The 27,001-nt window shown below is 44.4% G+C and overlaps 1 protein-coding gene across 4 annotated transcripts in view; it reads left to right on the forward strand.

The window, feature by feature from the left end:
* Positions 1 to 27,001, forward strand: part of RIPOR1 (RHO family interacting cell polarization regulator 1) — a 203,909-nt gene that overhangs the window by 139,185 nt on the left and 37,723 nt on the right. For all 4 annotated transcript variants that reach the window (XM_066582639.1, XM_066582640.1, XM_066582637.1 and 1 more), the window contains exons 5-12: positions 7,554 to 7,577; positions 8,519 to 8,572; positions 13,371 to 13,520; positions 16,009 to 16,072; positions 18,951 to 18,994; positions 19,895 to 20,020; positions 20,286 to 20,434; positions 23,265 to 23,394. In XM_066582639.1, coding sequence (XP_066438736.1) covers positions 7,554 to 7,577; positions 8,519 to 8,572; positions 13,371 to 13,520; positions 16,009 to 16,072; positions 18,951 to 18,994; positions 19,895 to 20,020; positions 20,286 to 20,434; positions 23,265 to 23,394 — 741 coding nt within the window. The remainder of the gene's footprint in view (positions 1 to 7,553; positions 7,578 to 8,518; positions 8,573 to 13,370; positions 13,521 to 16,008; positions 16,073 to 18,950; positions 18,995 to 19,894; positions 20,021 to 20,285; positions 20,435 to 23,264; positions 23,395 to 27,001) is intronic.

Consider the following 27,001-nt stretch of genomic DNA (forward strand, 5'->3'; position numbering starts at 1 on the left):
TGCCCTGTACTCAGTACTTAGTTGGCAGCAATTACAGCCTCCAGACTTCTTGGGTATGATGCCACAAGGTTTGCACACCTGGCTTTGGAGATTTTTTTAGCCATTCTTCTCTGCAGATCCTCTCAAGCTCTGTCAGGTTGGATGGGGACCATCTTTGGACAGCCATTTTCGGGTCTCTCCCCGAGATGTTCGAATAGGTCAAAACAGGGCTGTGGCTGGGCCACTCAAGAACTTTCATGGAGTTTTTCCTAAACACCTCCTGTGTTGTCCTGGCTGTGTGCTTAGGGTCATTGCCTTGTTGAAAGGTGAAGCTTCTGCCAAGTCTGGGGTCCTTTGTGTTCTGGATCAGGTTTTCATTAAGGAAATCTCTCTGTACTTTGTGCCATTCAGCTTCCTTTCATTCCTGTTTTAGTCGATAAAAAACACCTCACTCAGCATGATGCTTTCACCATCATACTTCACTGTAGGGATGGTATTGAGCAGGTGATGAGCGGCGCCTGGTTTCCTCCAGACATAACGCTTAAAATTGACACCAAAAAGCTCAATCTTTGTTTCATTAGGTCAAAGAATGTTGTTTATCACAGTCAGTCCTTCAGGTACTTCTTGGCAAACTCCACGTGAGCTTTCAAGTGTCTTTCATGGAGGAGAGGCTTCTTTCTGGCCTCTCTGCCATAAAGGTTGGTGGATTGCTGCAGTGATGGTTGACCTTCTGGAAGTTTCCCATCTGTGTACAGGATCTTTGGAGCTAGTCAGAGTGACGATTTGTTTCTTGATCATCTCCTTTTCCAAGGCCCTTTTACCCCAATTACTTAGTTTGTTAGGTTGGCAGCTCTAGTAAGAGTCCTGGTTGCTCCAAGTAAGAATTATGGAGGCCGCTGCACTCTTGGGAATGTCAAATGTAGCAGAATTTTTTATTTTCGTAGCCTTCTCCAGACCTGTGCCTTTACCCAATCCTGTCTCTGAGCTCTGCAGGCAGTTCTCTCCTCCGCATGGTTTGGTTTTTGCTCGGGTATTCATTATATACCTTTATATAGACCTTTTTATATAGGGGTGTGTCTTTTAAAATGATGTCCAATCAACCTAATTTACCACAAGTGGACTCAATCAATGTGTAAAAGCCTCTCAAAGATGATCAAGAGAAATAGGAGGCCCCAGAGCTAAGTTGTAAGTGTCATACCAAAGGGTTTGAATACTTATGTCAATGTAGAATGTTAGAAAGGTTTGTAAGTTTTTAAATGAAAAACTTTTTTTTTAAATCAAATAGTTTGAGTATTTTCCTACTTTTCCAAAACAGACGAATTGCCATTTCCCGAAGAGCCAAACAAAAACAGCAATTTACATAATTCTCTCCCATCCCCCTCATAATAACATACCAAATATTGGTGGAAGTCCATTACTGAAAATATTGGCCAAAATTCACTGTAACTTATAAAATACCGGTATAATCCAAGATTTTGCGAGTTGTGTTTAGGACATGCCACATCGTTATGAGCAGTGTACTCCCCGAACATGTGACCTTATTAAATGTAAGATTTGGACAATCATAAAGAACATTCACCATATATGAAAAATCAGTGAGAATCATTAAGTAACTGGATTCACACCGCAGTAATAACGTCTTTATACCTGCGTATCTCCTACAGACACAATCCACGGCAATATAATATACCTGGGGTAGGGTCTTTATCTACCCAGCAACATCATACTGATCAGATTAAGTGGGGCCAATCCCGGAGCGTCAAGCCATTATTACCACATTGTGATGAATTTCATCCCCGCATTAAATATATATATAGTTTGTTGACTGCTATGGTAGCTCATCTAGCCATGCTGCGCTATCCGTTCTCTTGCTATATATAGAAGACGCGCCACTGCCACCTTTTCCAACTCCTCTAGCTGCAGGTTCTCTACTTACCCGAGGATACACACTAGTGGCGTGTTCTCCAAGCTAATCTGAAATACAGCATTAATCAAAGAAATGTTATTGGTGTGGAATTCACCAGTGTTGTAAGCTCGTCTCAACTGCAAGTATCTGTAGAATCGGGTCGGTGGTATATCAAATTTAGTCTGCAGTTGTTCGAATGTTTTAAGTTCACCATTCAATAGAACTTGGGTGATAACATTCTGTTTTCACATGGTCATTGCGGGGTATCGCGTGCAGAAGGATGAGAAAAACGTGATTATTTTTTTTATCTAAGAGAATGTGGAACACTACAGAACCTGGAAAAAATACTGCTTTTGTTGTACAACTTTCATCAATGATTAAATAGAATGATTTGACAAGTAACACAGTATGTAAGGCTGAAAAAAGACACATGTCCATTCAGGTCAGCCTTTATCCTGTAATGTTGACCCAGAGGAAGGAAATAAGCCCCGTGATGTAGAAACCAGCTAACCTCTTTTTAGGAAAAAAAAAATCTTTCCTGACTTCAAATCTGTCATAAACAGCCCTGGATCAACAACCCTTCTGAACCAGAGCCTTATAGTTCCTGATAAGATTTAGGCCTCATGTCCACGGGGAAAATCAGATCCGCTGCAGATTCTCCATGGAGAATCTGCAGCGGGTCCCTCCTGCCCCGCGGACATGAGGGCTGAAAATAGCAATAAATGAGAATAAACTCACCTCCCATCCGCTCCGTTTCTTCTCTTCGCTGCGGCGTCATCTTCTCTGCGTCGCGGCCGGATCTTTTTTCTTCGGCTCGGCGGATGCGCATGATGACGTCGGTGACGTGCCCCGCGCATGCGCCGTCCCGAAGAAAAAAGATCCGGCCGCGACGGAGAGAAGATGGCGCCGCGCGAAGAGAAGAAACGGAGCGTGTGAGTAAATCCCGATTTTTGTCTCCCGCGGATCTGGACGGCTTCCATAGGCTTCAATAGAAGCCCGCGGGAGCCGTCCCCGCGGGAGACCCGCCGGGCACATCCGCCGAGCCGAAGCAAGGGAGATGCGGCCGTGAGGAAGAGCAGAGCTTCGCGGCCCGCTGCGGGTGAGTAAATGCTTTAAATTCCTATTTTAGGTCTCCCGCGGATCCGGACGGCTTCCATAGGCTTCAATAGAAGCCCGCGGGAGCCGTCCCCGCGGGAGACCCGCATGAAAATGGAGCATGGTCCAGATTTTTTCATGCTCCATTTTTTTTAAAATCACTTTTATTGACGATCCGCGGGTATTTATGTACCCGCGGGTGGTCAATGCATCCCTATGGGGTGCGGATCCGCGTGCAGGTAATCCGCTGCGGATCCTAAATCATATTTTCCCCGTGGACATGAGCCCTAAGGAAAGTATATAAGGACTTTTTTAGTCTATCTGTGTGGGGTTTTTTTGGTTTTTTTATATACTCATTCATGCAATTGGGGGACAGAAGAGTTTAATACTGCCATAAAGCAAAAAGTATTGGCATCTTCCAAATAGGCTATCCTTCCCCCACCTACAACTAGCTAATATAATTTACTTTAGTCTCCACAGCAGACAGACACAGGCCCAGATGGCATTTTTTGCTCTTTAAATTTCACTTTATTTTATGTTGTTTTTTTCTGACTGGAGTTAATTCAAAGTACAGTAGAATGGTTAAGTCCATAAGTTTTGCCTCACGCCTTTTGCCCGTGTGAAGCTGGGCAAAAAAAAATGTGCTAGATTTGTGCGTTACAAGATGCCCAAATATTAAGCCCATTCTTTTGAATAGGGTCTTACAGATGAGCGATATTTTCCTGCATGACACTGGGATGCGATGCTATGCGGGAAACAAATTGTGCCATGCCCTATCTTGTGCATGCTCTCGTATTGCACTGCCCATTGTTTTCAATGATGCCTGCAGCAGCATCGCGCCACATGCTAGGTGCACAGGATGCCATGTGAAATCTCCCATTCAAAACAATGGGAGAAGCTCCACTATCCTCTGCCACGGCGGAGCGTTCCCTTCATCCACAAAGTGATGCAAGGCTGTTTTTCCATGAAAACCTCTCACATCCCTGGGGAATTCACATGGTGGGGAGCACGATATGGGGGCAGGATTCACGGCACTATATCCCACTCGCCTGTGTGAAGTTAGGCTTAGGGTTGCTGGAAAACATTGGGTAGCCCATTTGTTGACTTCCCCGTGGGTGCACTAAGAAACCTACAGATTACTGTTCCGTTATCATTCAGTTACTGGTCATTGGGATCACATTCATGTCTCTTATAGAGGCAGCTTCATTGCAGTGTGAGAAGGGCTCTGAGTAACACTGCAGCCAAGCAATGACATGCATGTAAAGTTCTGTAGACCCTGTACTAGTCTCCCCACTATACTGGCAAGTGTTCTGCAACTCCAGCACTGATACACTTAACAGTTTGCTGTTGGCATGTGCAGTAAGCAGAAACAAGTTGTGGGGGACTTAAGTGGTTTCTTGTTATTTTATTACATTTCATTTGGCCAGATTTTAATTAATTACTGGATAACCCTTTTAATGTTAATAATGGGAGATCCCATTAACCGTTATTACATGGCTAGCTAAAGTGGTTTTTGTATTGACAACAGAAAATATCGCCTTCAACTCATACAGGATAATTTCTTGTATTTGTTGATAGATGTGGGTCTGATATTAACAAATATTGTACATATACTGATCATAATGTAATAATTTTTGCCTTGGTAGAGAAAAATGTTTAATTGTAACAAGGCAATTTTTTTTAAGCGAAGGACATCACTTGAGGTCATAAGTTAGGACTTTTTCCCCCTCTCTTTTCTTCTCTCTACTTTGTGTGCTTTGTTCTGTTTACTTATAGTTTCTACCCTATTATTGGAGCTGTGGCTCTGTTGGACTTTAGGGAGCCTTTTGCCTACTTTTATAGCTTGCTCTAGCAGGTTTGGTTATGTTTTACTGTGTTATTAAGGGTCCTGTATATGTGTATTGTCACACCATGACTAGTTTTCTATTTGTGTCAGTTGCTATCCCGCCATCTGTGGTTCAGTTTCTTACTGCCAATGTGGCACAATTATTTTCATGCTGCTTTGTATGTCAAAGTTGTTCTTGTTTGTTTGTTCTTCTTTTTTTAAAATGTTAATAAACTTCATCAATAGGACTATTTTCTTAACATGGACACCAATAAATATTGAATACTATTAGATGCCCTAAGCAAAGCAAGCCAGCAGGTGCTACTGTGCACCCCTCTACCCCCCTATCCCCTCCGAACTTCCAGTCCCCACTAAATGGCAGAACACAACTTGGTTGTATGAAGAATGCTGGCTCTCTCATCCATTCACCGGACATCACTGTAGTCTCTAGTGGGTGGGTGCATGCATCATGTCTGAGCATGGCTCTAGATCAGTGATGGCGAAACTTTTAGAGACAGAGTGCCCAAACTGCAACCCAAAACCCACTTATTTATCGCAAAGTGACAACACGTCAGGGAGCAGGATTTTTACCTCCGTTGTTATAAAAAGGACAGGGCCACTTCAAAATAGACAGGGTGCAGATTTTGACTGCTTTTTGGACGCGGAGATGCTGCGGGAACAGTGGCCCCCATGGCAGCCCCAGCAGTAACAGCGGCGCACACACACACACACACACACAGCATCTCAAGTAGTAATAGTGACATCCCACAGTAGTAATAGTTACATCCCACAGCGGCCTCAGTAGTAATAATAACATCCTACAGCAGCCCCAGCGATAATAGTGACATCCCACAGGGGCCCCAGTAGTAATAGTGCCCCCTGAGACCCATATACTTACCTCTTACTCCTCGTGGAAGCGCCGCTGCTCCTCTGCTTGGTGCTGCTGGCACTGATCCCAGGTGCACACTGTAATGTCAGTGTGCTGCCGGACGCCTCCTCTCCCTGCTCTCGCGGAACCTAAGAGGAGACGTCGGGGGAGGGAGGAGGATGATCCCGGCTGCACACTGACTTCACAGTGTGCGCCGGGATCAGTGCCGCTAGCAGCACAGCTGAGTGAATAGTAGCAGGGTAGCTGCGGCACCCATGCCGGTATTCATTAACGTGGTGAGCAGCCTACAGCTAACAGGGAGGGCTCTGAGAGCCGACTCTGGCACATGTGCCATATATTCGCCACCAGTGCTCTAGATCATTATCAAATGCATTATAACTCGTCAGAAGTCCAGTTCTGGCTAGATGTGTGAATGTTTTCTAGTATTATCAATCGGACCACTTGAGTCCACTTCTACCGCTGCCCGCTCAAGTCCTCATATACATCTAGAAGATTATGGACCAGATCCTTACTTTCCTTTAACTAAGCACTTCAGTCAGGAGCTGAAGATCAGTCAGTGATTTTTGAGCATGCAAGCCTAAAAAGCCTTACCTTGTCTCTTGATGCTCTTCTACGTGGCCGAATACAAGGGTTTCTTCATATCTACCAGTTTCATCTTTCCTTACACACATTTCTGTGCTAGATGTACTGCTCTATTTACTCGGGGCTGTGAATCTTCCTTATGCCCACCGTAGCAAACTGCTTTTTGGGATTTTTGTCATATTCAGTGGCGAACAGAGATTTCGCTCTTCAACGGGTTATGGTTTTGCTAAGACCATAAATATCTCTCTTCTAAAATGTTATATTTACTTTGACTCCTCTGCCAACTGTTTCAGTTAATGACTGTTATTTCAACCTACATATGAAAATGATGTTCATTATCACTTGTTTAATAATTGGTTTATCATACACCTGACTATAATCCTACAAAATCCTTGACTTTATGCCAGCGTACCTAGAAGAATTGATGCTGTTTTGAAGACCGATTGTGGTCACACCGAATATGAATTTGATTTAGAGATCTTTTTTTTTCATTCACTTTGTATTTTTTTAATTGACAAAAAAACTATTAACACTTCTATTTTTGAAATCATTCTTACTTTGCAGAATTTTTTCAAACCTCTGCCTAAAGCCTCAGTCACACGGCTGATTAAGTACAAATGCTGCAGGCGTCCCACAGTCTCTTACCAGTCTATGTGATGTCAGAGATCATGTATGGCAGCAAGTGTACTATACATGACCATGTATCTCAGCTCGCAGTCATGCGCATTGTCTTTATTTATTTTTAATTCCCATTTGTTTCATAGCAGTGTTTCGTATGAATCGCCGCCCAAGTATTGCGTATGGACAGCACTGCATACGCTGCCCATTCAAAAGTATAGGGCTCACGCTGTGTCATATGCTGAAAAATAGCACATGCTGCGATCTAATTCTTGCACGTACCCATGCATAGTGTTTTATATGCCAATGTGAATGGATCAGTAAAAGTCCATTTACTTTCATTGACTTCATTCACCACACAGCTGTTCACTGTGGGCGTAATACGCGCCAAAATCACAGTCTTGTGAATGAGCCCTGAAACATTTGCACAGTACTGTATGAGTACATATTATATATATGTTATAAATGGATATATATATATATATATATATATATATATATATATATATATATATAGTTATAAATGGTAATATCTCTGAGAGTACTGATATTGTGATTGTTACATCATATAGCCAATGTAATAAGTATGCAATGCGATTTAGTTAATCTTTTATTAATGTGCGTTTTTTCTTCTTTTTTTATTTATTTATTTTTTAAAGGGCTTTTTGTATGACTTGGACAAGGTAAGATTGTTTTTCATTTTGTGAAGCATTTCTGTCTCTTTTGAGTGTCATTGAGCTTTAAGAATATATAACCTATTTGGTTACTAGTAGAGATAAGCGAGCGTACTCGTTAAGGCAAATTCCCCGAGCGAGCATCGCCATTTTCGAATACATGCCCACTCTTCCGAAAAGATTTGAGGGCCGGCAGGGGTGAGTTGCGGGAGTGAGGGGGGGGGGGGGGGGATCCGTGTGCTTTAAGTTGCTTTGCGGCTGCTAATGCATCCCTATGGGCGGCTTGATTTGCGGATTTCCCACGCAGGTTCCACAAATCAAATCTGCCTATGGACATTGGGCCTTGTAATTTTGACTTCTATTTTGGGTAAAATGCAGTGTGCTTCATTACCTCAGTAGTTTTTGAGGTGCAGTTATGTGTTGGGTTTAGCTGATTCAGGGTGGATTCAGATGACCGTATATTGGCTCAATTTTCACACCAAGCCGATATACGGTGTCCTCATCTGCAGGGGGGGAGGGAATGGAAGAGCCAGGAGCAGGAACTGAGCTCCCACCCCTCTCCGCCTTCTCTCCGCCCCTCTGCACTATTTGCAATGAAAGGGGGCGGGGGTGGGGCTAAGTGCTGAGAATTAGCCCCACCCGTCCCACCTCTCCTCATTGCAAATAGTGCGGAGGGGCGGAGAGGAGGCAGAGAGGGGGCGGGAGCTCAGAGCACTGTTCCCGGCTTTTCCAGCCCCCACCCCTGCAGAGAGAGACGACGTATATCGGCTGGGCGTGAAAACCCAGCCGATATACGTTCGTCTGAATCCAGCCTCACGTTGTACGCTGTTATATACTCTTGTATAAAATAAATCATACTGGGTATTATTCATCCCAACCCAATCATGCGGTGTTTGTTTTTGCAGTATACAATTTAAATTGAAAATGCATTTTTCTATTTTTCAACACAGCAAGTGAAGTCTACTGAACGGTTTATTCGTAAATTAGAATTTCACACAAGTAAGGTTAGTAGTTTGGTTTATTACATTACTATATAGTTTAAATTATATGGATTTGTTTTAAAAATGTAACCTTTTTTGAATTTTCAGAATCTTTCATGAAAACTTTTCACAATTTTAACATTTACACAATTTGCTATATTTGCCTCTACTATTGATTTATGAAATGTTTGTTCGTTTTAGACTTTTGAGTCCTTAAAAAAACAAAAATCAGTGCCCCGATGTCTGGATATTTAGGTTAGATACCTATTATTGTGCCCCCTGGTGTTCTTTCTGTTTCCTCTCAGAATGTCCACTTATTGCCTTTCAAATACTGTCTAGGTGATTTGGCTCACCCAGCTGTATATGTACTACTCTAATTTTAACCCCTTAAGGACATGGCCTATTTTGGCGTTGAAGACCAATTGATTTTTAGTATTTTTTTCATTTTTCAAAAGCCATGACTTTTTTTTATTTTTCCGTCGACGCGGCCGTATAAGGGCTTGTTTTTTGCGTGCGAACTGTAGTTTTTATTGGTACAATTTTTGGGTACATAAACTATATTGTAAAACTTTTTTTTTTATGATCACAGGGAGAGAAAACGCATCAATTCTGCCATAGATTTATTTATTTTTTTAGGTGTTAATTATGCAGCATAACTGACACACTACATTTTTTTCTGTCGGTCGGTACGGTTACAACAATACCAAAATTCTTCTATTTTTTTTTTTTTAGGTTTTTCCGCTTTTCCACAATAACAACCCTTTTTTGGGGGAAATTATAATTTTTTTCTAATATCACTGCATTCAAGTCCTATAACTTTTTTTTATTTTTCCATGGACAGAGCTCTCTGAGGGCCTATTTTTTGCGAGACGAGCCGTAGTTTTTATTGGTACCATTTTGGGGTACGTACATTTTTTAAATCACTTTTTTATTGCGTTTTTTGGAAGGCAAACTGCTAAAAATTAGCATTTTTGTCCCAGTTTTTTAGCGTTTTTTTTTAACCCTTTTTGCCATGCAGGATTAAAAGCATGTTCAATTTATTGTACACGTCGTTATAGACGCGACGATACCAAATATATGGATTTTTTTTAAATTTTTTATGCTAATATGAAAAAAAGCATAAAAAGGTTTTTTTTAACTTTTTTTTTACATTTTTATTTATTTTTCTTTATTTTGCTCTTCTTTTTACACCATCTCTGGGACTCACACTGCAGCACTGATGATCGCTACGATAATGCATGGCAGGACTTCTCTCCTGCCATGCCTTATCACTTATTACAACGATCTTAGGCTCTGGCAATACAAGACGCTAGTATCTGGCGTCCTGTTGCCATAGCAACCAGCCAGGCTCTCCGCGATAACCTCGCGAGAGCCGGCTAAAGTCACAGAGGGAGCGCGCTCCCTCTGTGAACCCTTTCCCTGCCGCGATCTACTTAGATCGCGGCAGGGAAGGGATCAACAGCGGGGGGCGCATCTCCGATGCTCCCTGCTATTGCAGCAGGAGGCCGGCTACTAGTGACAGCCAGCTCCCGCTGCGGGATAGCGCGAGATCTGCTATGATCTCTCGCTATCCCTATGATGTAAGGGTACATCATTTTGCGGGAAGTACCCCGCTCCCATGACGTACCTTTACGTCATAGGGAGGGAAGGGGTTAAAAGGGATGGCTAAATTGTGACATAAAACAAGCAGTTTTTACCTTTTTCTTCTTATCCTTATTTTCTCACAGATTGTAATCTTTTGTGCTCAGTAATTTGTTGCTGTCATGTCTGATATTTGTCTGCACTTTGTTACATGTTCTTTTGAATTGAAAAGATGCCATGGTATATATTAGGGCTATATAAATTGTGAAGACTACTTCTTTCTTCTTCTCCCCATAAAATAACCAATTCTTAGGACTCTGCCTACTGCCATTCTTCTGTCATTCTGCCTGAAAATGTATAAATTGATCATTTGGTGTTACTATCCCCCTTAATGAGGAAGTGAATTCTTTAATTGGTATTTTACCCAAGGATATTGTATTAATTTACAGAAGCTACGGTACAATGTATCTGAAGGGCTATACCCGTCACATTGACTAATGTGTATGGCTTTACCAAGGGTTTTACCCATTACAGTTTCTCAGGATGCTTATCTGAATTTCTGATTCACAACCTTTATTCTTCATAGTATGTCTGAGCATGGTTAGCAGATTGTCATACACACTATGTAGTCAACTGATCCAGCCGAATCGGTAGGTTCGGTCCAGCTTTAACTACTGTGCTTGGCCTGTTTAACTCTGTTATCCTGCAAGCAGAGATGAAGAACATTTTTATTTTGTTTGAAGGCAAAACTATTTAATTGAATTTGAGTACAAGCTTTTCTTCTAAAAGTTCCTTTGAATGTATTGAAAGTGGGCTTCCTATTATCAATGCTGCTTTTAGCGCAATTGAAAGAACCTAATGCCCTTTAACACAAAACGATTATTATTCAAATAATCGTTGAATTGTGCGAAAATGAACAATTGTTCAGTATGAACATGGCCACCTATTGAACAATAACTTGCTTATTGCTCACCTTAATTTCATGCAGGCATAAAAACCATTATTCGTTGTTTGCCAGATGTTTCACGTAAAAGGAGATCGCAAACCATTCCCAGACTACCCTAACATACCAACAATGTATCGACTAAATAAACTGAGCAAAAACATATGAAAAAATTTAAAGTGTACCTGAGTTTTCAACACGTTTTCTGAGTGATAACCGGTTCTCCTCTCATTTGCTGCTCTTTGCACCCTGTTAAATGTTTTTAGCTTCTGATTTTCAGGTGCTCTTCCCCATTTTTTACAGTCCTGCTGTTTTGCAATCTACTTTCAGGCAGCAGATGTGTAGAATGACTATAATTCTGCCAGTAGATTACTGACCTGTACTTCCTTTCCCTTACTTCCCATGCTGCATTGCTCTGTTTCTGATCCAGTTAGCAAGGAGGGTAGTATCTGAATGCCTGCCCCTCTACTTTCCCAGGTTGATTCAGGCATTCAGAGACATTCTGGTCAAATGGTTAGTAAACCCAATATAATATGTGCACTGAAACTCGCTACAGTAGCAGGAGAGGCAGAGATTGTGGCGACTGCAGACACTGTGTCTGCAGATCTGTCAGCCTGTGTAGATAGCCCCTCCCTCCAGCTAAGCAAACTCTCTGACATCTCTGTAACTACTGAAGCTCAATACATAACAGACAGTTGATTGCAGACTGGCATCCGCTTCAACCTTGATTTACAGTGGTAAAACAAAAAAAAAAAGTTTTATGAAAGTATATTGCAAAATTGCTGAGACACACCAGCCACTAAATGAGCATAAGTTGTCTAAAAAGTTAGTGTCCCTTAACCCCTTGAGTGGCGGGTTTCCTACCACCCTGTCGTGCCCACCAGGGCAGGTTTTTAAAAATGGTCTAATCATTGAATTTCAACTAATTTTGCAGTTGCGTCTTAAGAGCCATAACATTTTCATTTTTCCATTGACACAGCTATATAACGGCTTGTTTTTTGCGGGACAAGTTGTGATTTTTTTTAAACGGGGGAGGAAAAAAAGAAATGGGGAAAAAAGAAAAAAAGGGGCCATGTCATTAAGGGGTTAAATAATGTATTAACTTCCTTCTCTGGGTCATTATGACGCATGGATACCACATGTGTGATTGTATTTTTGATTTTTTACAAAGTAAAGGGAGACAAGTGTTTTTATTATTTTTATTTTTTATTTTTATTTTTTGTCCCTTTAGGGGACTTCCACAGGGACTCATCAGGACCCCATATCACATTCCAGGGGTCCAATGGTGACAGCCCTTTACATGCTGCAGTGACAGCCCTTTACATGCTGCAGTCACATAGACTGCAGCATGTAAAGGGTTAACACAGCAGAGATCGGAGGTTTTCTCTGATCTCTGCTGTAAGAGCTGGTACCTAGCTGTCCTCTGACAGCTAACAACCAGCTCTCCCTGCCACAGAGACCATCGGCTTGCTTCTGACAAGCCGATGGTCTCTATGGCAACCTGTAAACAAAGCAGGAGGTTGCCGACATATCGGCAATATCTTCTGCTGGTTTTTCAAAGCCCTTGCACTGCTCTGTGTGGGACTGTGCAGGCAGAGCACACTGTCACAGCTTGTGGCATTGTGCTCTGCAGCTCCCATAGTGATACATAGCCCGGAAATCTTCCGGGCTATGTCACTATGAGCAGTGGAGCTCGTCTCGGAAAATTTCCGGGCGTGCCACTGAAGGGGTTAAAACCATTATCAGCATGTGTAAAAAAAAAAAAGGCAAATGACTCGTTTGCTCATTCCAACAATTAATTGCTCCGTATAAAAGAACCCTTAGGGGAAAACAATCCCATATTTGTTCTTGACAATTGCGTGGCATTGTATTTACATATGACTGACTCAAGTAAAGAAAAATTAAAATATGGTATGATTGATACCAAAAACTTCTTCTAGAGCAGCTCATTGAGGACCTGTCACTTGTCTCTTTGCATCAGAGGCTCAGTTCAGAGCTCCCGTTGGCAGATTTGTCACATTTGCCAGCAAGAATAGCACAGCATGCAGCACTATTCTGTACATCAAAATGACACATTACTCTGTGGATACCCTATAAATCCTGTTGTGAATAAGTGGAGTCCTTTGGCTTTCATTGTAATTTGTGGGATGAAGGATTCAACGTTACATTATAAACAGAAGTCACAACACGTGATCAGAGCCTAAATCTGGCAATTTTTCAATGTGGTACCGGGGAAAATGAGTGGTAATTATTATCCAAGATGATATGTATACTCAGATTGTATTTGTTTTTTTTCAGATAGATGAGGTATATGAAGCATACTGTATCCAGCGTAGATTGAGAGATGGTGCACATAACATGGTTAGGGCTTATTCAGCCTCTCCAAGTAGCAAAGAGGCCCGTGAGAGCATGACAGAAGCTGGTAAAGGTTACAAAGAATATACGGAGGTAAGATATACATTATACGTAACTACTTTAGATCTTAAATACAAATTAATGGGGCTTTCCAGGCTATTTCTTTTGAACTCTCCTCAGGATAGGTCATCAACAGTAGATCGCCTGGAGTTCACCGCTTGGGACTTTGGCCAATCAGCTGATTGGGCACTCGCTGCCAGCGCCAAAACAGTGTAGGGAGCAGAAGTAGATAGCTTTGACACCCCTCTGTAGTGGCCAGTGCTGCTATTTGCATGCACAGCTTTCATTGATTTTAATGGGAGCTTTGCCTGCAGTTACCAGCACCGCCCACTACACGAAGGTTGGAGCTATCTGCTTCTACCTCCTACATTGCATTTTGGCACGGACAGCAGCTTCCCAAACAGATGATCAACCATGGTAATGAACAGCGGATCCTAGCCATTAAACTGTTGATGACCTATCCTAAGACCAGGTTGTCAATAGAAATGGCCTGGAAAACCCTTTTAAATTCTTGATATAGGATATAATTTAGAACTGCAAATTACTGTATTTTTCAGACTATAGGATGCAGAAGACCCTAAGACTCACCGCTAAGGACTTAAAAGGGTTGTCCTGCTTAAAATAAATTAATGTTTGAGTGCATTCATACACTGTGGAAATGCTGAGGATTTTCTACAGCAGATATGTTTACTATTAAAGTAAATGGGATTAAACCAAATTCTGTTAACATGTAGAGGAAAGAAACTGTACTATAACTCTAACCTGCAGTTTTGCTCATTGCAAAGACCTAAAACCGCAAAAGAAACCATACCCACCTCTCTTCTCGCCCTGCTAAGTAGCAAAATGGTTTCCGTGGCTCTGCCGATCTGTTTTTACAACTGGAGTCAGGTGATTGTTTTAGCCAATCAGAGACCACAACATCTCTGTCGTGAACTCCCAGCATCGAGGCGCCAGGAATATGAGCGATGGTGCCTGGAGAACGAACGATGATGCTGTCACCGGTCACCTGACTATCACTGTCACCACGGGCTGAGAGAGCCACAGGAGCCGTTGCGCTGTATATTTCTTTCATTGCGGAGGGGGAGGGAAGCAGTTGGCAGACACCATTACATTGTAAGATTTGCAGCAATCACCACATTTAGCAACTAGGTGAAAACCTTGTTATTATAACATACACACACACACTAAATAAGTTGCTAAATGTGGTTGCTGCAAATTTTACAATGTAATATGTTTATCCGTTTAGTCGGGGCCGACTCTCGGACACTTTTATGTATCGATCCTATCCTTGCGGTTCTCTTTTGTACGGCTACTTTAAGTTCTGTCATTTGCATGTTGGTGTCGGCTTTGATAGTATCAAGCCAGCACGTTTTTTGGCGGCCAGGTCTTCTTTTGCCGCTGACCACTCAGAGCGGTATTGATGTTCCTAATTAATTAGCTCTCATTATGTAGCTGAACTACGGTAGGAGAGTCTGTTTTTGTAATTTTTGTTAAGTGTAGTTTAGGCTAAAAACACCACCAGGCAGGCAAAGTACCGATTAAAACATATTGACAGAAAATCTACACCATCTGACTGAAGCCTCAACCAACTGTACCTCATGCATTAGACTGTAGCGAAAAAGGTGGCCCAGGAGGTCAGAAATATGGCGTGCAGTCAGAATGCTGTCATAATACACTGACAAGCCTAGGGCTACGTGGTGACTTTGGCCGTGCGACCAGAGATCGCTGTGGTCAGTGTTGTGTTTGCATAAAAATCCATCTGTTATAGATTTTTTGGGTTTGTGGCAACCTGTGACCCATGGCTTTGAGTCATTGAGTATAATGGCATTGCGAGGTTGGAATGCTACGCATCTGTCTTTGGTTGCACAGCCAAAGTGACCGTGTAGTCCTAGCCTCATCGGTGTACTGATTGCAATTCTGAGGCTCCTGGGCTACGTTTTTCGAAACGGCCTAATTAGCCCTAGTCTAAATTTACCCCATTGTTATTATTTTGTGGTACAATATTTTTACTTCATATTGATGAGAATGAAAAAAGTGTTTTCTGTATTACACAGGAAAATGTGATTTTTGGTCCAGCTGCGCATATGGATCTTACAATAAGGCTGGATTCACACAGGGCGGATTGGCCGCGGCCAATCCGCCCGCGGCCGCTAATCTCGGGATTAGCCAGCCATGTGGACGAGATTTCTCAGAAACCTCGTCCACACGGGACGGGCAATCCGCTGCGGTAAATCCGGCTGCAACCGCTGCCGCAGCCGCGGTTTCAGAAGATGCAGCATGTCTGTTTACTTTTTTTTTTTTGTTTATTTTCGCCGCGGCCGCGCTCTCCTCTATGGGAGCGCCAGCCGCAACGGAAAAGCAAGCGGCCGGGCTGCTTCAAAGCCGCCGCGGCTTAAACCGCGGCGGTTCTCCCGGCGGAAATCTCGCGGTTTTTGCTGCAGCCAAACTGCGAGATTTCCGATGGGAATCCACCCTGTGTGAACGCAGCCTAATAGTTCTCATCCTTTTTGTTTTGCAACAGAATATGTGTGTCCTGGAGAATGAGCTAGAAAATCAGCTGGGAGAGTTTCGCATTAAAATGAAGGGTGAGTATTGAATAAAAACGTAGAGTTTATGGCTCATGGTTGTATTATCACTGTTGTGTAGGGGACCATAATAGGGCTGCCACTGATGTGCATGAAGTGCCCCCTACTGTGTACCTCCTTTGTCCTCCAATTTCATACAAAAGCATTTAGATATGTGTGTATATAATTTTATTCATTTATTTTTCTTAACATTAGGCTTTTATGAAAATTTTGAGAAAAGATACAAAGTATTTGAAAAGAACGTATACAGGACGGAGCCCGCACCATCCCGTAGCCGATAGCTGACCTTCTGCTGCAGCAGTAGTGATTGATGAGAACATCGATCGCCACTGTTACCCTCCTACATGCCATGATCAACATACATTGTGTAGTATGTAAAGGGTTCATAGAGGGAGCCTGCAGTGTCCAGGCTTGCCGTGGCCTCTGATCGCTTTGGTAAGGGATAAGGCATTGCAGTACAGAAGCACTGCAATGCATTATCATAGTGATTATAGCTTTTAGGGTTCAAGTTCCCTACAGGAACATAAAGAAAATGGTTTAACCCCCTCCCCCCACACATATTTGGAACCACTGTATTCATAATGACCCGTACAATGAATTGAACATACTATTTAGCCTGCATGGCAAAAAATGAAAAAACTAGTAAACGGAGGCAAAATGCTTATGTTGTTCATTTTGTCTTCAAAATAACGCACTTAAAGAGATTGAAAAAGCCCTATGTACGTCAAAATGGTACCAAAATAACTACAGCTCATCACGCAAAAAACAAGCCCTCACAGAGCTCCGTCCATGGAAAAATAAAAGTTATGGCATTTTGAATGCAGCAAAGTAAAAAAGATAATTAAAAAAAATCATTGTAATCATACCGACCTGTGTAAAATAATGATCTTGTCATATATGCTGTATGTAGAACACTGTAGGACAAAAGGAAAAAAAACAATGCCAGAATTTGTGTTTTCTCTCTCTGCCCTCTGAGAAAAATTAATAAAAGTTTTACAATACATTATATGTTCCTTAAAATGCTATCAATAAAAACTAGTGTCTGCCACACAACAAAACAAGGCCTTCTATGGCCATGCAGACGGAAAAATAAAAAAGTTATGGCTTTTGAAAGGTGGAGAGGAAATTCCCCCCCAGAAAATCGTTGCTTCCTTACGGCCAAAATAGGTTCATTGAGGGTCTTTCAAGAGTGAGTGACTCCACAGCACTTCATTTTGCTGTAATCATAGAACAATAATTGCTTCCTTCTAGTGAACCCCCCACCCCTCCCCCATGTTCCTCCTCAGACACACTGCTGTTCCATTCAAAATTCATGGGATTTAAAGGAAACGTATCGCCTCTGAACAGGACCATAAACTAACTTATGATACTGTTCGGGAAGGCGGCAGAGACGACGATGTTTTTTTTTTTATACTCCCTCACTCCCTGGTTCGCACGCGGTGAAGAACATACATACATACATACACTAAAAATCGGACTCTCTTTAGACTGTCTGCACATCCACTTCCATAGACGTTTATAGGAGAGCACTCGGACAGCAGTCTGACAAGCCTCAGATTTTTACACGGACTTCATCGGTGGACAGCATGGGAATCGGCCAGTGGATGAGCATTTAAATACATCCCTCAGCTCACATTGACATATCTGAACAGTACAATAACTTAGTTTATGGTGCTGTTCGGAGGCGACAGATTCCCTTTAATAAGATTGCCAAGTGCCGCTCTGTTATAATCAGACTCGTAGACTTTAAATGGAGCAACACACTGCATGCTTGACTACAGCTCCATTCAAACTCCTCCTAACTGCAGTTGTTGCTGATGACCCCCATTCTAGTGATCGATGGGGCCCCTAATACTCAGAAATTTGTCACCTATTTTGTGTGTTCACTGTGGGAAACCCCTTTAAATATGCAAACTTCCAAGATGGCAATCCACATGCAGTTTTTTACTTGATGGTATGCTCCCAGTATAAATGTTATTGAAAAAATTCATAAGCATGCAGGAAATACATATTCTAACTTTCTCAGAAATGAAACACAAATTCCCTCATGCATTCATACTCTTCTTCTTGTAGCTCCATGCTAGGCGTTACATCTCACATATAATGTCCAAACCCACGAATGGGAATTGGAGCCCTGATCTCAGCACCTGGATTCCATGGGTACCATGGGCCTAACCACTAATTACTATCACTTTCTCATTACCGTATTAGACTATGCTCACTCAAGTAGTTCACTTATAAAGTAGTCATTTGGTCATTAGATCCCCCGAACAGACCCCTTCAGTGATTGTTACATCAACGGGACTGGCACAGAAATATATTGAAACCCCACCACACGACTACCTCTTTGAGAAGCCCCTCTGCTTATCTACATCAGATTTCCTATGACTGATTTTTCACCTCCACCGTATCATTTGCATACTAGCAATCTTATTTTTGAAGACCACCCCTCCAGTGGACCACGTTTCAGTTCGATTTTTCCGTGGTCATCTGAGAGGTTTGACTAGATCTGCTTTCAGCAGGGTTACCGAATTGAGTTTTATTATTCACCACCACTTTTATCTTGCTCCTGTTTAGAGGTGACATTATGGATGTATATACATCCCACAAATGTTTTAACCCTTTCACTGCCAAAGACATTTACAGTATATTTTGCTTTAATTTTTTTTTTTTTTGCAACTAGAATTTAAGGGGCAAGGCTTGCATGTATATATAACATCAAAGAAAGACAAAATCGAAGCTTTCAAATTATACCAGGCACAATATTCTAGGTGCAAAAGATGAGGTGCAGCACTGGTATGACGTTGGGGTGTTAGAGCAGCGGTGTTAGTTGGACAGTATGCCAATACATATTGTTTTCTTCTCTTTTCTAATTTAGGGCTTGCAGGGTTTGCCAGGCTGTGTGCTGGAGACCAGTATGAGGTAAATCAACCTTGTCACAACTGCATTTATACTACCAGTAGTTGTTACACTTACATAATTGTTGCCATAAGTATGTCTACTAGCTGATCTGTGATGGTGTACATTAGTTGGCGCGTTAGGCTGTGTTCAAAGTATTGTTCCTATAGCAAACAATAGAATCTGCAGAATGACTTCTCCTAACAGAGCCTGCAACACAGATGTGGACAAAGCCTCATTGTAGCCAAAATGTCTATAAATGACTCCCCCGTTTGCAACATAAGTCAGCCAGCAGCTGCTGTGAAGGGATGGAAAGCATGGAGAGAGCTGGCCGCATGTGTGATTCTCACTGTTCGGGTGTGTTCATGCGTAGCCGATTTCTTGCAGAATTTGTCATGGATTTTTGGTGCAGATCTGTTGCAGTTTCTCTCCTTCAATTTGACTTGAACTCAAGAGGTGAATCTGCTGTAGATCTGCACCAAAATCGGCAGAAAATCTGTAATGTGTGAATGCACCCTTAGGTTATGTTCACATGCAGCTGATCTGCAGCAGGTTTAACCTGTTCAATTTAAATTCAACCGAAAGGGTGGAATTTACTGCAACTAAATTCACAGCAGATCAGCTACGTATAAAGATACCCTGATACTCCTGCAGTTATGAGCACAGCCGAGCAGGCCTGTTATCCTTGGCATCTTCTCCTTTTAGCAGCTCCTACTGGGGCATCCTAATTCACCTAACTGCTCTGGGTATTATAAGAGGGATCAGGCTACAAATCTAATTACGTCTGCTGTGATTCAATGTTACATAAACATGAAAAAGTCCATAAACTTTTTTTCTTTTTTTATAGGCAATGCTTATTCTACCCAAACAGGTACTCACTTTTGCTGTAATGTGTTAATTAAATTTTTAATTTATATGGTTTAGATTTTCATGAAGTATGGCCGACAGCGCTGGAAATTAAAAGGGCGCATTGAAGTAAATGGAAAGCAGGTTTGGGACAGTGAGGACATGGTATTTCTTCCTCTTATCACCGAGTTCCTTTCTATAAAGGTAAATAGACTTCATGCATGCAGTGCTATTTCTTCCAGTATTTTGTGCTGCCTCTGTGCTGCAACCTCGGAACGGAGGTTCCAGCGCAAATGTGAACCCGGCTTTACATGTTATTACAGCACCAAGCATAACCTAAACACCAAGCATGTCACTCAGAAAGCTATGGAACATACTGTATTATTTTAAACTCCTACCATTCTGATTAATCTTCGTTTCACAATAGAAAAATAATATTTTTACTTTTTTACTTTTTTTGTTATTGCAGGTTACAGAATTGAAAAGCCTTGCAAACCATGTCATAGTGGGCAGTGTTTCATGCGAGACTAAAGATCTTTTTGCAGCTCTTCCCCAGGTTGTAGCAGTGGATATTAATGACTTGGGAACGATCAAACTAAATTTGGAGGTCAATTGGAAGTAAGTAAAGGCAGAAGGGCACATTGTGAACAGTGTCAAATACACAGTTACAATTATTTTGCATAACCTTTTGAATAGGAGTGAACCAAAGGAATCCTCAGACAGGAAACATTTGGTTAGGGGTTTCAGAGGAAGAGGAAAACGGTACTAGACATTACCCTGTGAAAGGTTGAACACAAAGGTGCAAAAAATAATAATTTGAGACTAGAATATTGTTGGAATAAGAATAAAATTCGGTTATTTAACCATTAGACCTTTTGGGTCTTTAGAATTCTCTCTAAGTCCTGGAGTGCGGAGTTTTTAACTTTTTTTTTCCCCCCTGCCTGATAGGATCTTTGAAAGCAAGGTCATGAGTACTGAGATCCTTGATGACAGAATCAGAGCTACATTTGTTTGATGTAGAACAAGCTCAGTTCATGCAGAGCTGCAATGTCCTTTAAGTTCAGAATGAACAGAGCTTGTTTAAAACTATAAGGGTGTTAAGGCCTTATGCCCATGGCTGTGACTGACTCCGCCAGCGGAATATCGCAGCGGAGTCCGTCACGGTGCCCCCCACACCTACACCCCTCAAACACCCCATACTCGCTTCTCTGAATTCGCAGTTTGAATCTGTTCGGCGAGCCTGTGCACATGTGCAGTACAGGCAGTGGGGATGACACGGTGGGCGGTGACGTGTAATTACACGATACTTCCGCTGTGCTCACAGCGGAAGTATCGAGTGACGGCCGGCTTCCATTAACTACAATGGAAGCCGGCTGCGTGTTTTTTCCGTGGCAATTAAAACATGTCGCAGTCTCTTTAACGTTGTGGAATTCCTCGGTAGAATTCTGCAGTGTGAACATTGAGCTTTTGGGTTCAATAGAACCTAATAGCTGCGGCATGACGCTGCGGATTTCTGCCGTGTGTCATGCAGCAGAAATCCGGCCATGGGCATTAGCCCTAAGGCTTTCCTGTGTTCTTTCCTCCACCTCCGCTATCGAGGCGCTAATACGTGATGAGACAGAGTTGAGGTCTACACGCATAGAGTTTCTTAGTGCCACCATCATTTCTTTTATAAATGATTCCGACACGGGCTGGTTTGAGGAGGGAAGCATATCGATTAGTTCTGCACTGCCTGATGGGGGTAGTAGTGTTTGCAAGGCTGTTTCTAGTCTAGGTCTTCTTTTGTCTGGGCTGGCTGTGGGAGATGTCATTCCCTGAAGCAGACACGAGGTAGGGCGCTACTTTAGGAGAGTGAGAGCTGGTGTGTGTGTGGTGGATGCTGCAGCAGCGTCACTCACCTCTCCCATCTCTGAAGGGGAACGGGCTTCTCCCCGGGTGACACCTGGGCTCTCCGGTGCAGATCTTTGTCTCCGCGGGGAGTCACAAGCTTCGGTGGAGGGGTCGTCCAATGACGCTGTGAGCGTGGGAGCCGGGCCTCTTCTGCTGCTGCGGGCCGGGAAGAAGTCAGCTACGCGCTGGGGAGAGGGCTTTGCAGACTTGCGACGGGTCATGGCAGTCAGGCGGGGGTCAGGAGAGACACCTGCCGGTGGGAGAGACCCCTTGGTTCTGTATATAGTAGTTACGGAGGGTTATATCGGATTGAATCTCGAAGCGGTGCGTCTTTCTCGGTCCTCAGTCCAGTTGCACCTGTCCAAGTTTTTCTATGTTCTGAGGGGAGTAGTTCCTTGCAGAACAGCTTGAGCGTGAGGAATTAACATAGAGTTGAGCTGTCGTCCACTTCTGCGCTCAAGCATTGTGGAAAGTAGTTGAGGACAAGAGGGGTCCTCTCTTCAATCTGGTCAGACCAATGTCCTGGGTTAATCCCTTGTGGGCACCAAGGGGTTAATAAGCGCTGTGTTCTCACCTCCGCTCTCTGGCAAGTAGGAGAAGTCAGGCTGGCTCTCCGAAGTGGCGTTGATCAGCTGTGGGAGATTTCTCGACGAGGCAGGCTCCCCCACTGTCTCTGGCAGAGCGGAGCGCCGGCGAGCAATCTCCGGAGCGGGCTCGGGGTATACACCAGCAGCGGCACTTCGCCCAGCTCCGGTACAACAGTGAGCTCTCCCGGAGCCCTCGGGACGTCAGCCGCCCGCAGCACGGGACTTGCTGATGGGGCAGGGACTTCCCCTACCTCCAGCACTGCAGGGCTCCTGGCTGGGATCTTCGGAGTGTCAGCGGCCGGCAGCGCAGGCTCTCCAGGTGAGGCAGGCTCCTCTCCTGCCTGCGGCACAGCAGAAGAGAGGGGCCGTCGGGGACGCCAGGCGCATCGGCGGACCGCAGTAAGTAGTGGGTAAGTGTGACAGTCTCGCCTCCGCTGTCTCCTCTCGTCGGCTTCCGCGGTGGGCCTTTCAAGCAGTTGCCATATATTTGCAAGTTTAAGGGAGACTCTACTTTCCTCCGGCGGGCGGGCGGTTCAGAGAGTGCCTCAGGCGCAGCAGGATGTTCGGCAGCGCGTGGAGGGTAAAAGTCCTCTAAATATCCAGCCAGCTATCAGGCAAATCCGCATCAGTAGCTCATTTAGTGGCGAGGGGTCCGAGGATCATAGTAGAGTGGGTAAAATGCCTCCGGAGTAGCTTTAAGTTGCTTTAAAGAGAGAAGGTTCTCGGAGCTCCAAGATCAAGCGGCCATCTTGGTGCTCAGTTAGGCCTGGGCTTTCCTGTGTTGACTTTAATTTTGTTTGTGGAACTTAAGTTCTCCAAGTGCATTGATGTTTTCAGAGGTTGTAGCTGTACTTCATCTGGGTTCATTAATATTATTTAAAAATAGTTGTCAATGTTGTATACATTTTGGTAATATTTATATTTCATGTTTTCTATTCATATTCATTTAAGATTTTTTTTTTCTTTTTCAGTCCATTTGACAAGGAAGACCAACCCTCGGCTGCCAGTACTGTAAATAAAACCTCTACTGTGAACAAACGATTTTCCACATATAATCCTAGTCCACCAGATACCCCCTCAATGCGGGAACAAGCATTTTATGTAAGTAACTCTTATACAGGTACTGAGTTTATAAGAACAAGAAGGTAGATCTGAAGAATAGTCCTTGTAGCCCTCAAGCTCTTGGTTGGATAACCATATTTTTCAGACTACAAGATGCGCCTGACTATAGATTGTGCCCAGGTTTAGACAACAGAAAATTATATCCCTTCCCTTATGTTCTGAGGGAGTAGAGAGGTTAATCTTACTAATTTTGGTGGTCTAGGGCAGTGGTCCCCAACCTTTTTGGCACCAGGGACCGGCTTCAAGCAAGACCATTTTTACAAGGCACGGCAGGGTTGGGTGGGACATGGGCGGGGCTTTGGTTATATGGGGCGGGGTTATGAAGGGAGTTGGCGTTTTAGTGCATTCTTATTTAATTATGACATTTAGAATGTCCTGGCAGTACACACATAGGGCAGTATATAATCTATCCCCCCCCCCCCAGCACACACATAGGGCAGCATATAATTTATCTCTCCTCCCCCAGTAATAGACAGCCCCCACCCCTCACTAATAGGCAGCCCCCACCTCTCAGTAGTTAGCAGCCCCTCCCCCTGTAATAAGCAGCCCCCCACCCCAGTGATAGGCAGCCCCCCACCCCAGTGATAGGCAGCCCCCCACCCCAGTGATAGGCAGCCCTCCACCCCAGTCATAGGCAGCCCTCCACCCCAGTCATAGGCAGCCCTCCACCCCAGTCATAGGCAGCCCTCCACCCCAGTCATAGGCAGCCCTCCACCCCAGTCATAGGCAGCCCTCCACCCCAGTCATAGGCAGCCCTCCACCCCAGTCATAGGCAGCCCTCCACCCCAGTCATAGGCAGCCCTCCACCCCAGTCATAGGCAGCCCTCCACCCCAGTCATAGGCAGCCCTCCACCCCAGTCATAGGCAGCCCTCCACCCCAGTCATAGGCAGCCCTCCACCCCAGTCATAGGCAGCCCTCCACCCCAGTCATAGGCAGCCCTCCACCCCAGTCATAGGCAGCCCTCCACCCCAGTCATAGGCAGCCCTCCACCCCAGTCATAGGCAGCCCTCCACCCCAGTCATAGGCAGCCCTCCACCCCAGTCATAGGCAGCCCTCCACCCCAGTCATAGGCAGCCCTCCACCCCAGTCATAGGCAGCCCTCCACCCCAGTCATAGGCAGCCCCCCACCCCAGTCATAGGCAGCCCCCCACCCCAGTCATAGGCAGCCCCCCACCCCAGTCATAGGCAGCCCCCCCCCCAGTCATAGGCAGCCCCCCCCCAGTCATAGGCAGCCCCCCCCCCCCAGTCATAGGCAGCCCCCCCCCCAGTCATAGGCAGCCCCCCCCCAGTCATAGGCAGCCCCCTCCCCCCAGTCATAGGCAGCCCCCCCCCCAGTCATAGGCAGCCCCCCCCCCCAGTCATAGGCAGCCCCCCCCCAGTCATAGGCAGCCCCCCCCCCAGTCATAGGCAGCCCCCCCCCAGTCATAGGCAGCCCCCCCCCAGTCATAGGCAGCCCCCCCCAGTCATAGGCAGCCCCCCCCCAGTCATAGGCAGCCCCCCCCCCCAGTCATAGGCAGCCCCCCCCCCAAGTCATAGGCAGCCCCCCCCCCTAGTAATAAGCAGCCCCTTCCCCTGTAATAAGCAGCCCCCCCAGTAAGCAATCCCCCCAGTAATAGGCAGGTCCCCCCCAGTAATAAGTAGCCCCCACCACCCTCAGTAATAAACAGGTCCCCCCTCAGTAATAAGCAGCCCCCCCCCAGTAATACGCAGCCCCCACCCCCCCCCCCCACCCCCGTAATAGGCAGCCCCCCCCCAGTAGTAAGCAGCCCCCCAACCCATATACTTACCTCCTCCCTGCTGTCAGCGTCGCTCTCTGTCTGCTTGCCCTGACGTCAGTGTGCAGCCCGGAACGCTTCCTCCCCGAGTCCTCTCCTGCGGAACTAATGAGAAGGGGACTTAGGGAGGAGGTTCCTGGCTGCACAGACGTCAGTGTGTGCGCCGGGATCAGCGCAATTACCAGCGGGGAGCTGCGGCGCCCCCACTGGTAATCGCTTCGGTGGTCAGCGGCGGGCCACATAGCACAAGGCAGCGGGCCGGATTCAGCCCGCGGGCCTTGTGTTTAGAGCAAAAGTTTCCGGCGGTGCCGCGGACCAGCGCTAGACACCTAATGGCCCGGCTCCGGTCCGCGGCCCGGTGGTTGGGGACCCCTGGTCGAGGGTACTGCCTCTTTTCTTGCTCTTTGAAATTAATGGATGATTGAATTTACAAATGTAGTTAGGACTTTATCACAGGACAACACTGCTTTTTGAAATCAGTGTGGGCTGATAGAAAGAGAGCCTTGCACCAATGAATTGTGGCAAAGTTATCTGCATGAAAGAAAGCAGAACACAATATTCACATATTCAGCTTATTCTGTTGCCCTCTATTGATCAGACCCATCATTGCTGAGGAGACCTATGCTGCTTAGAACAGCCACATAGTTTTAAAAATGATCTGGCAGAGCGCTTTTTGAGCACTCTGCCTGAGCATTATGGAAGGGGTTAGGAGTGTCTGGCGCTGTCTGGCTATGAAGTATAAGATGCATGAATTTTTAAACTAGTTTAGTTTTTTTTTCTAGCTAAAAACTGTGTCTTATAGCCTAAAAGAATGCGTTGTATTTTATGCAATGGTGGTTATTTCATTTCTATCCATTCAGTATTTGTATTCATGTGATATAAGTCTACAATGAAAGAAACCTAATGAGGTATATGGCTGTCAGCCATCTCGGATAAAATTTTAGTGCATTTTGTGCCTCTAGGCCCCAAAGTAGTTTACAAATAGTTTTGATTCAAAATATCTTATCCTACTCTCTGTAACTTGGCAAGAAGCTGGAGGCAGTGGAATGGTAACAACCCGTGACTATAGGACCAGACTACTCCGTGTTAGTTTTGATCTATTTTTATAGAGACACATTGGTCTTCGTAGGCGCTGTACACACTTAACTGTAGCTTTTAGTTAATAAAGACTGTGAGCAAAGTTGCATCATTTCATGTGCTAGATGCAGTCAGTCACTAGAAATGGTTGCTAACATGCACGTATCACATTTGGCTGCCTGTCCACGGCCGTGACGGAATATTGCTAGCGATATTCCGCCGCGGGGAAGGAGGTGGAGTAGTGATAGGTCTCCGTGATGAGCCTATCTAATAGATGGGCTCACTGCGGAGAATCGTGGCAAATCACAGCATGAAACGATTTCAATCCCGCGAGCGGAGAATCGCTATGATTCTCTGCTTGTGGACGTTGGGCTGCGCTTTCCATAGTTAGCAGCCCAATGTCCACAAGCAGAGAATCCTAGCGATTTTGGTTATTCATGTTTCTGTGTAGAACTTTAAAGTATTCAATTTGATTTTCTTAATGAAAGTCCAGTACAGAAAACCTCAGTCGTGCTTTTCTGCATATTTTTAGGGTACATTTTACAACAAAATGCGTACTCCCACTGTAATGCACTTTATTTGTATTAATTGACGTCTACATACAATCTCCATCTCCTGTATGATGCCTGTTCTTTTTATTTATGCTATGGAAAGAGTTCCTTGTTGCCAGATCTGGGGAAACACAGCTGGCCAATGCTTGTCATGCTTCAAGAGACCTTAACTGACAAATTGT

Source organism: Eleutherodactylus coqui, chromosome 11, assembly GCF_035609145.1.
Source record: "Eleutherodactylus coqui strain aEleCoq1 chromosome 11, aEleCoq1.hap1, whole genome shotgun sequence".
NCBI classification, from domain to species: domain Eukaryota; kingdom Metazoa; phylum Chordata; class Amphibia; order Anura; family Eleutherodactylidae; genus Eleutherodactylus; species Eleutherodactylus coqui.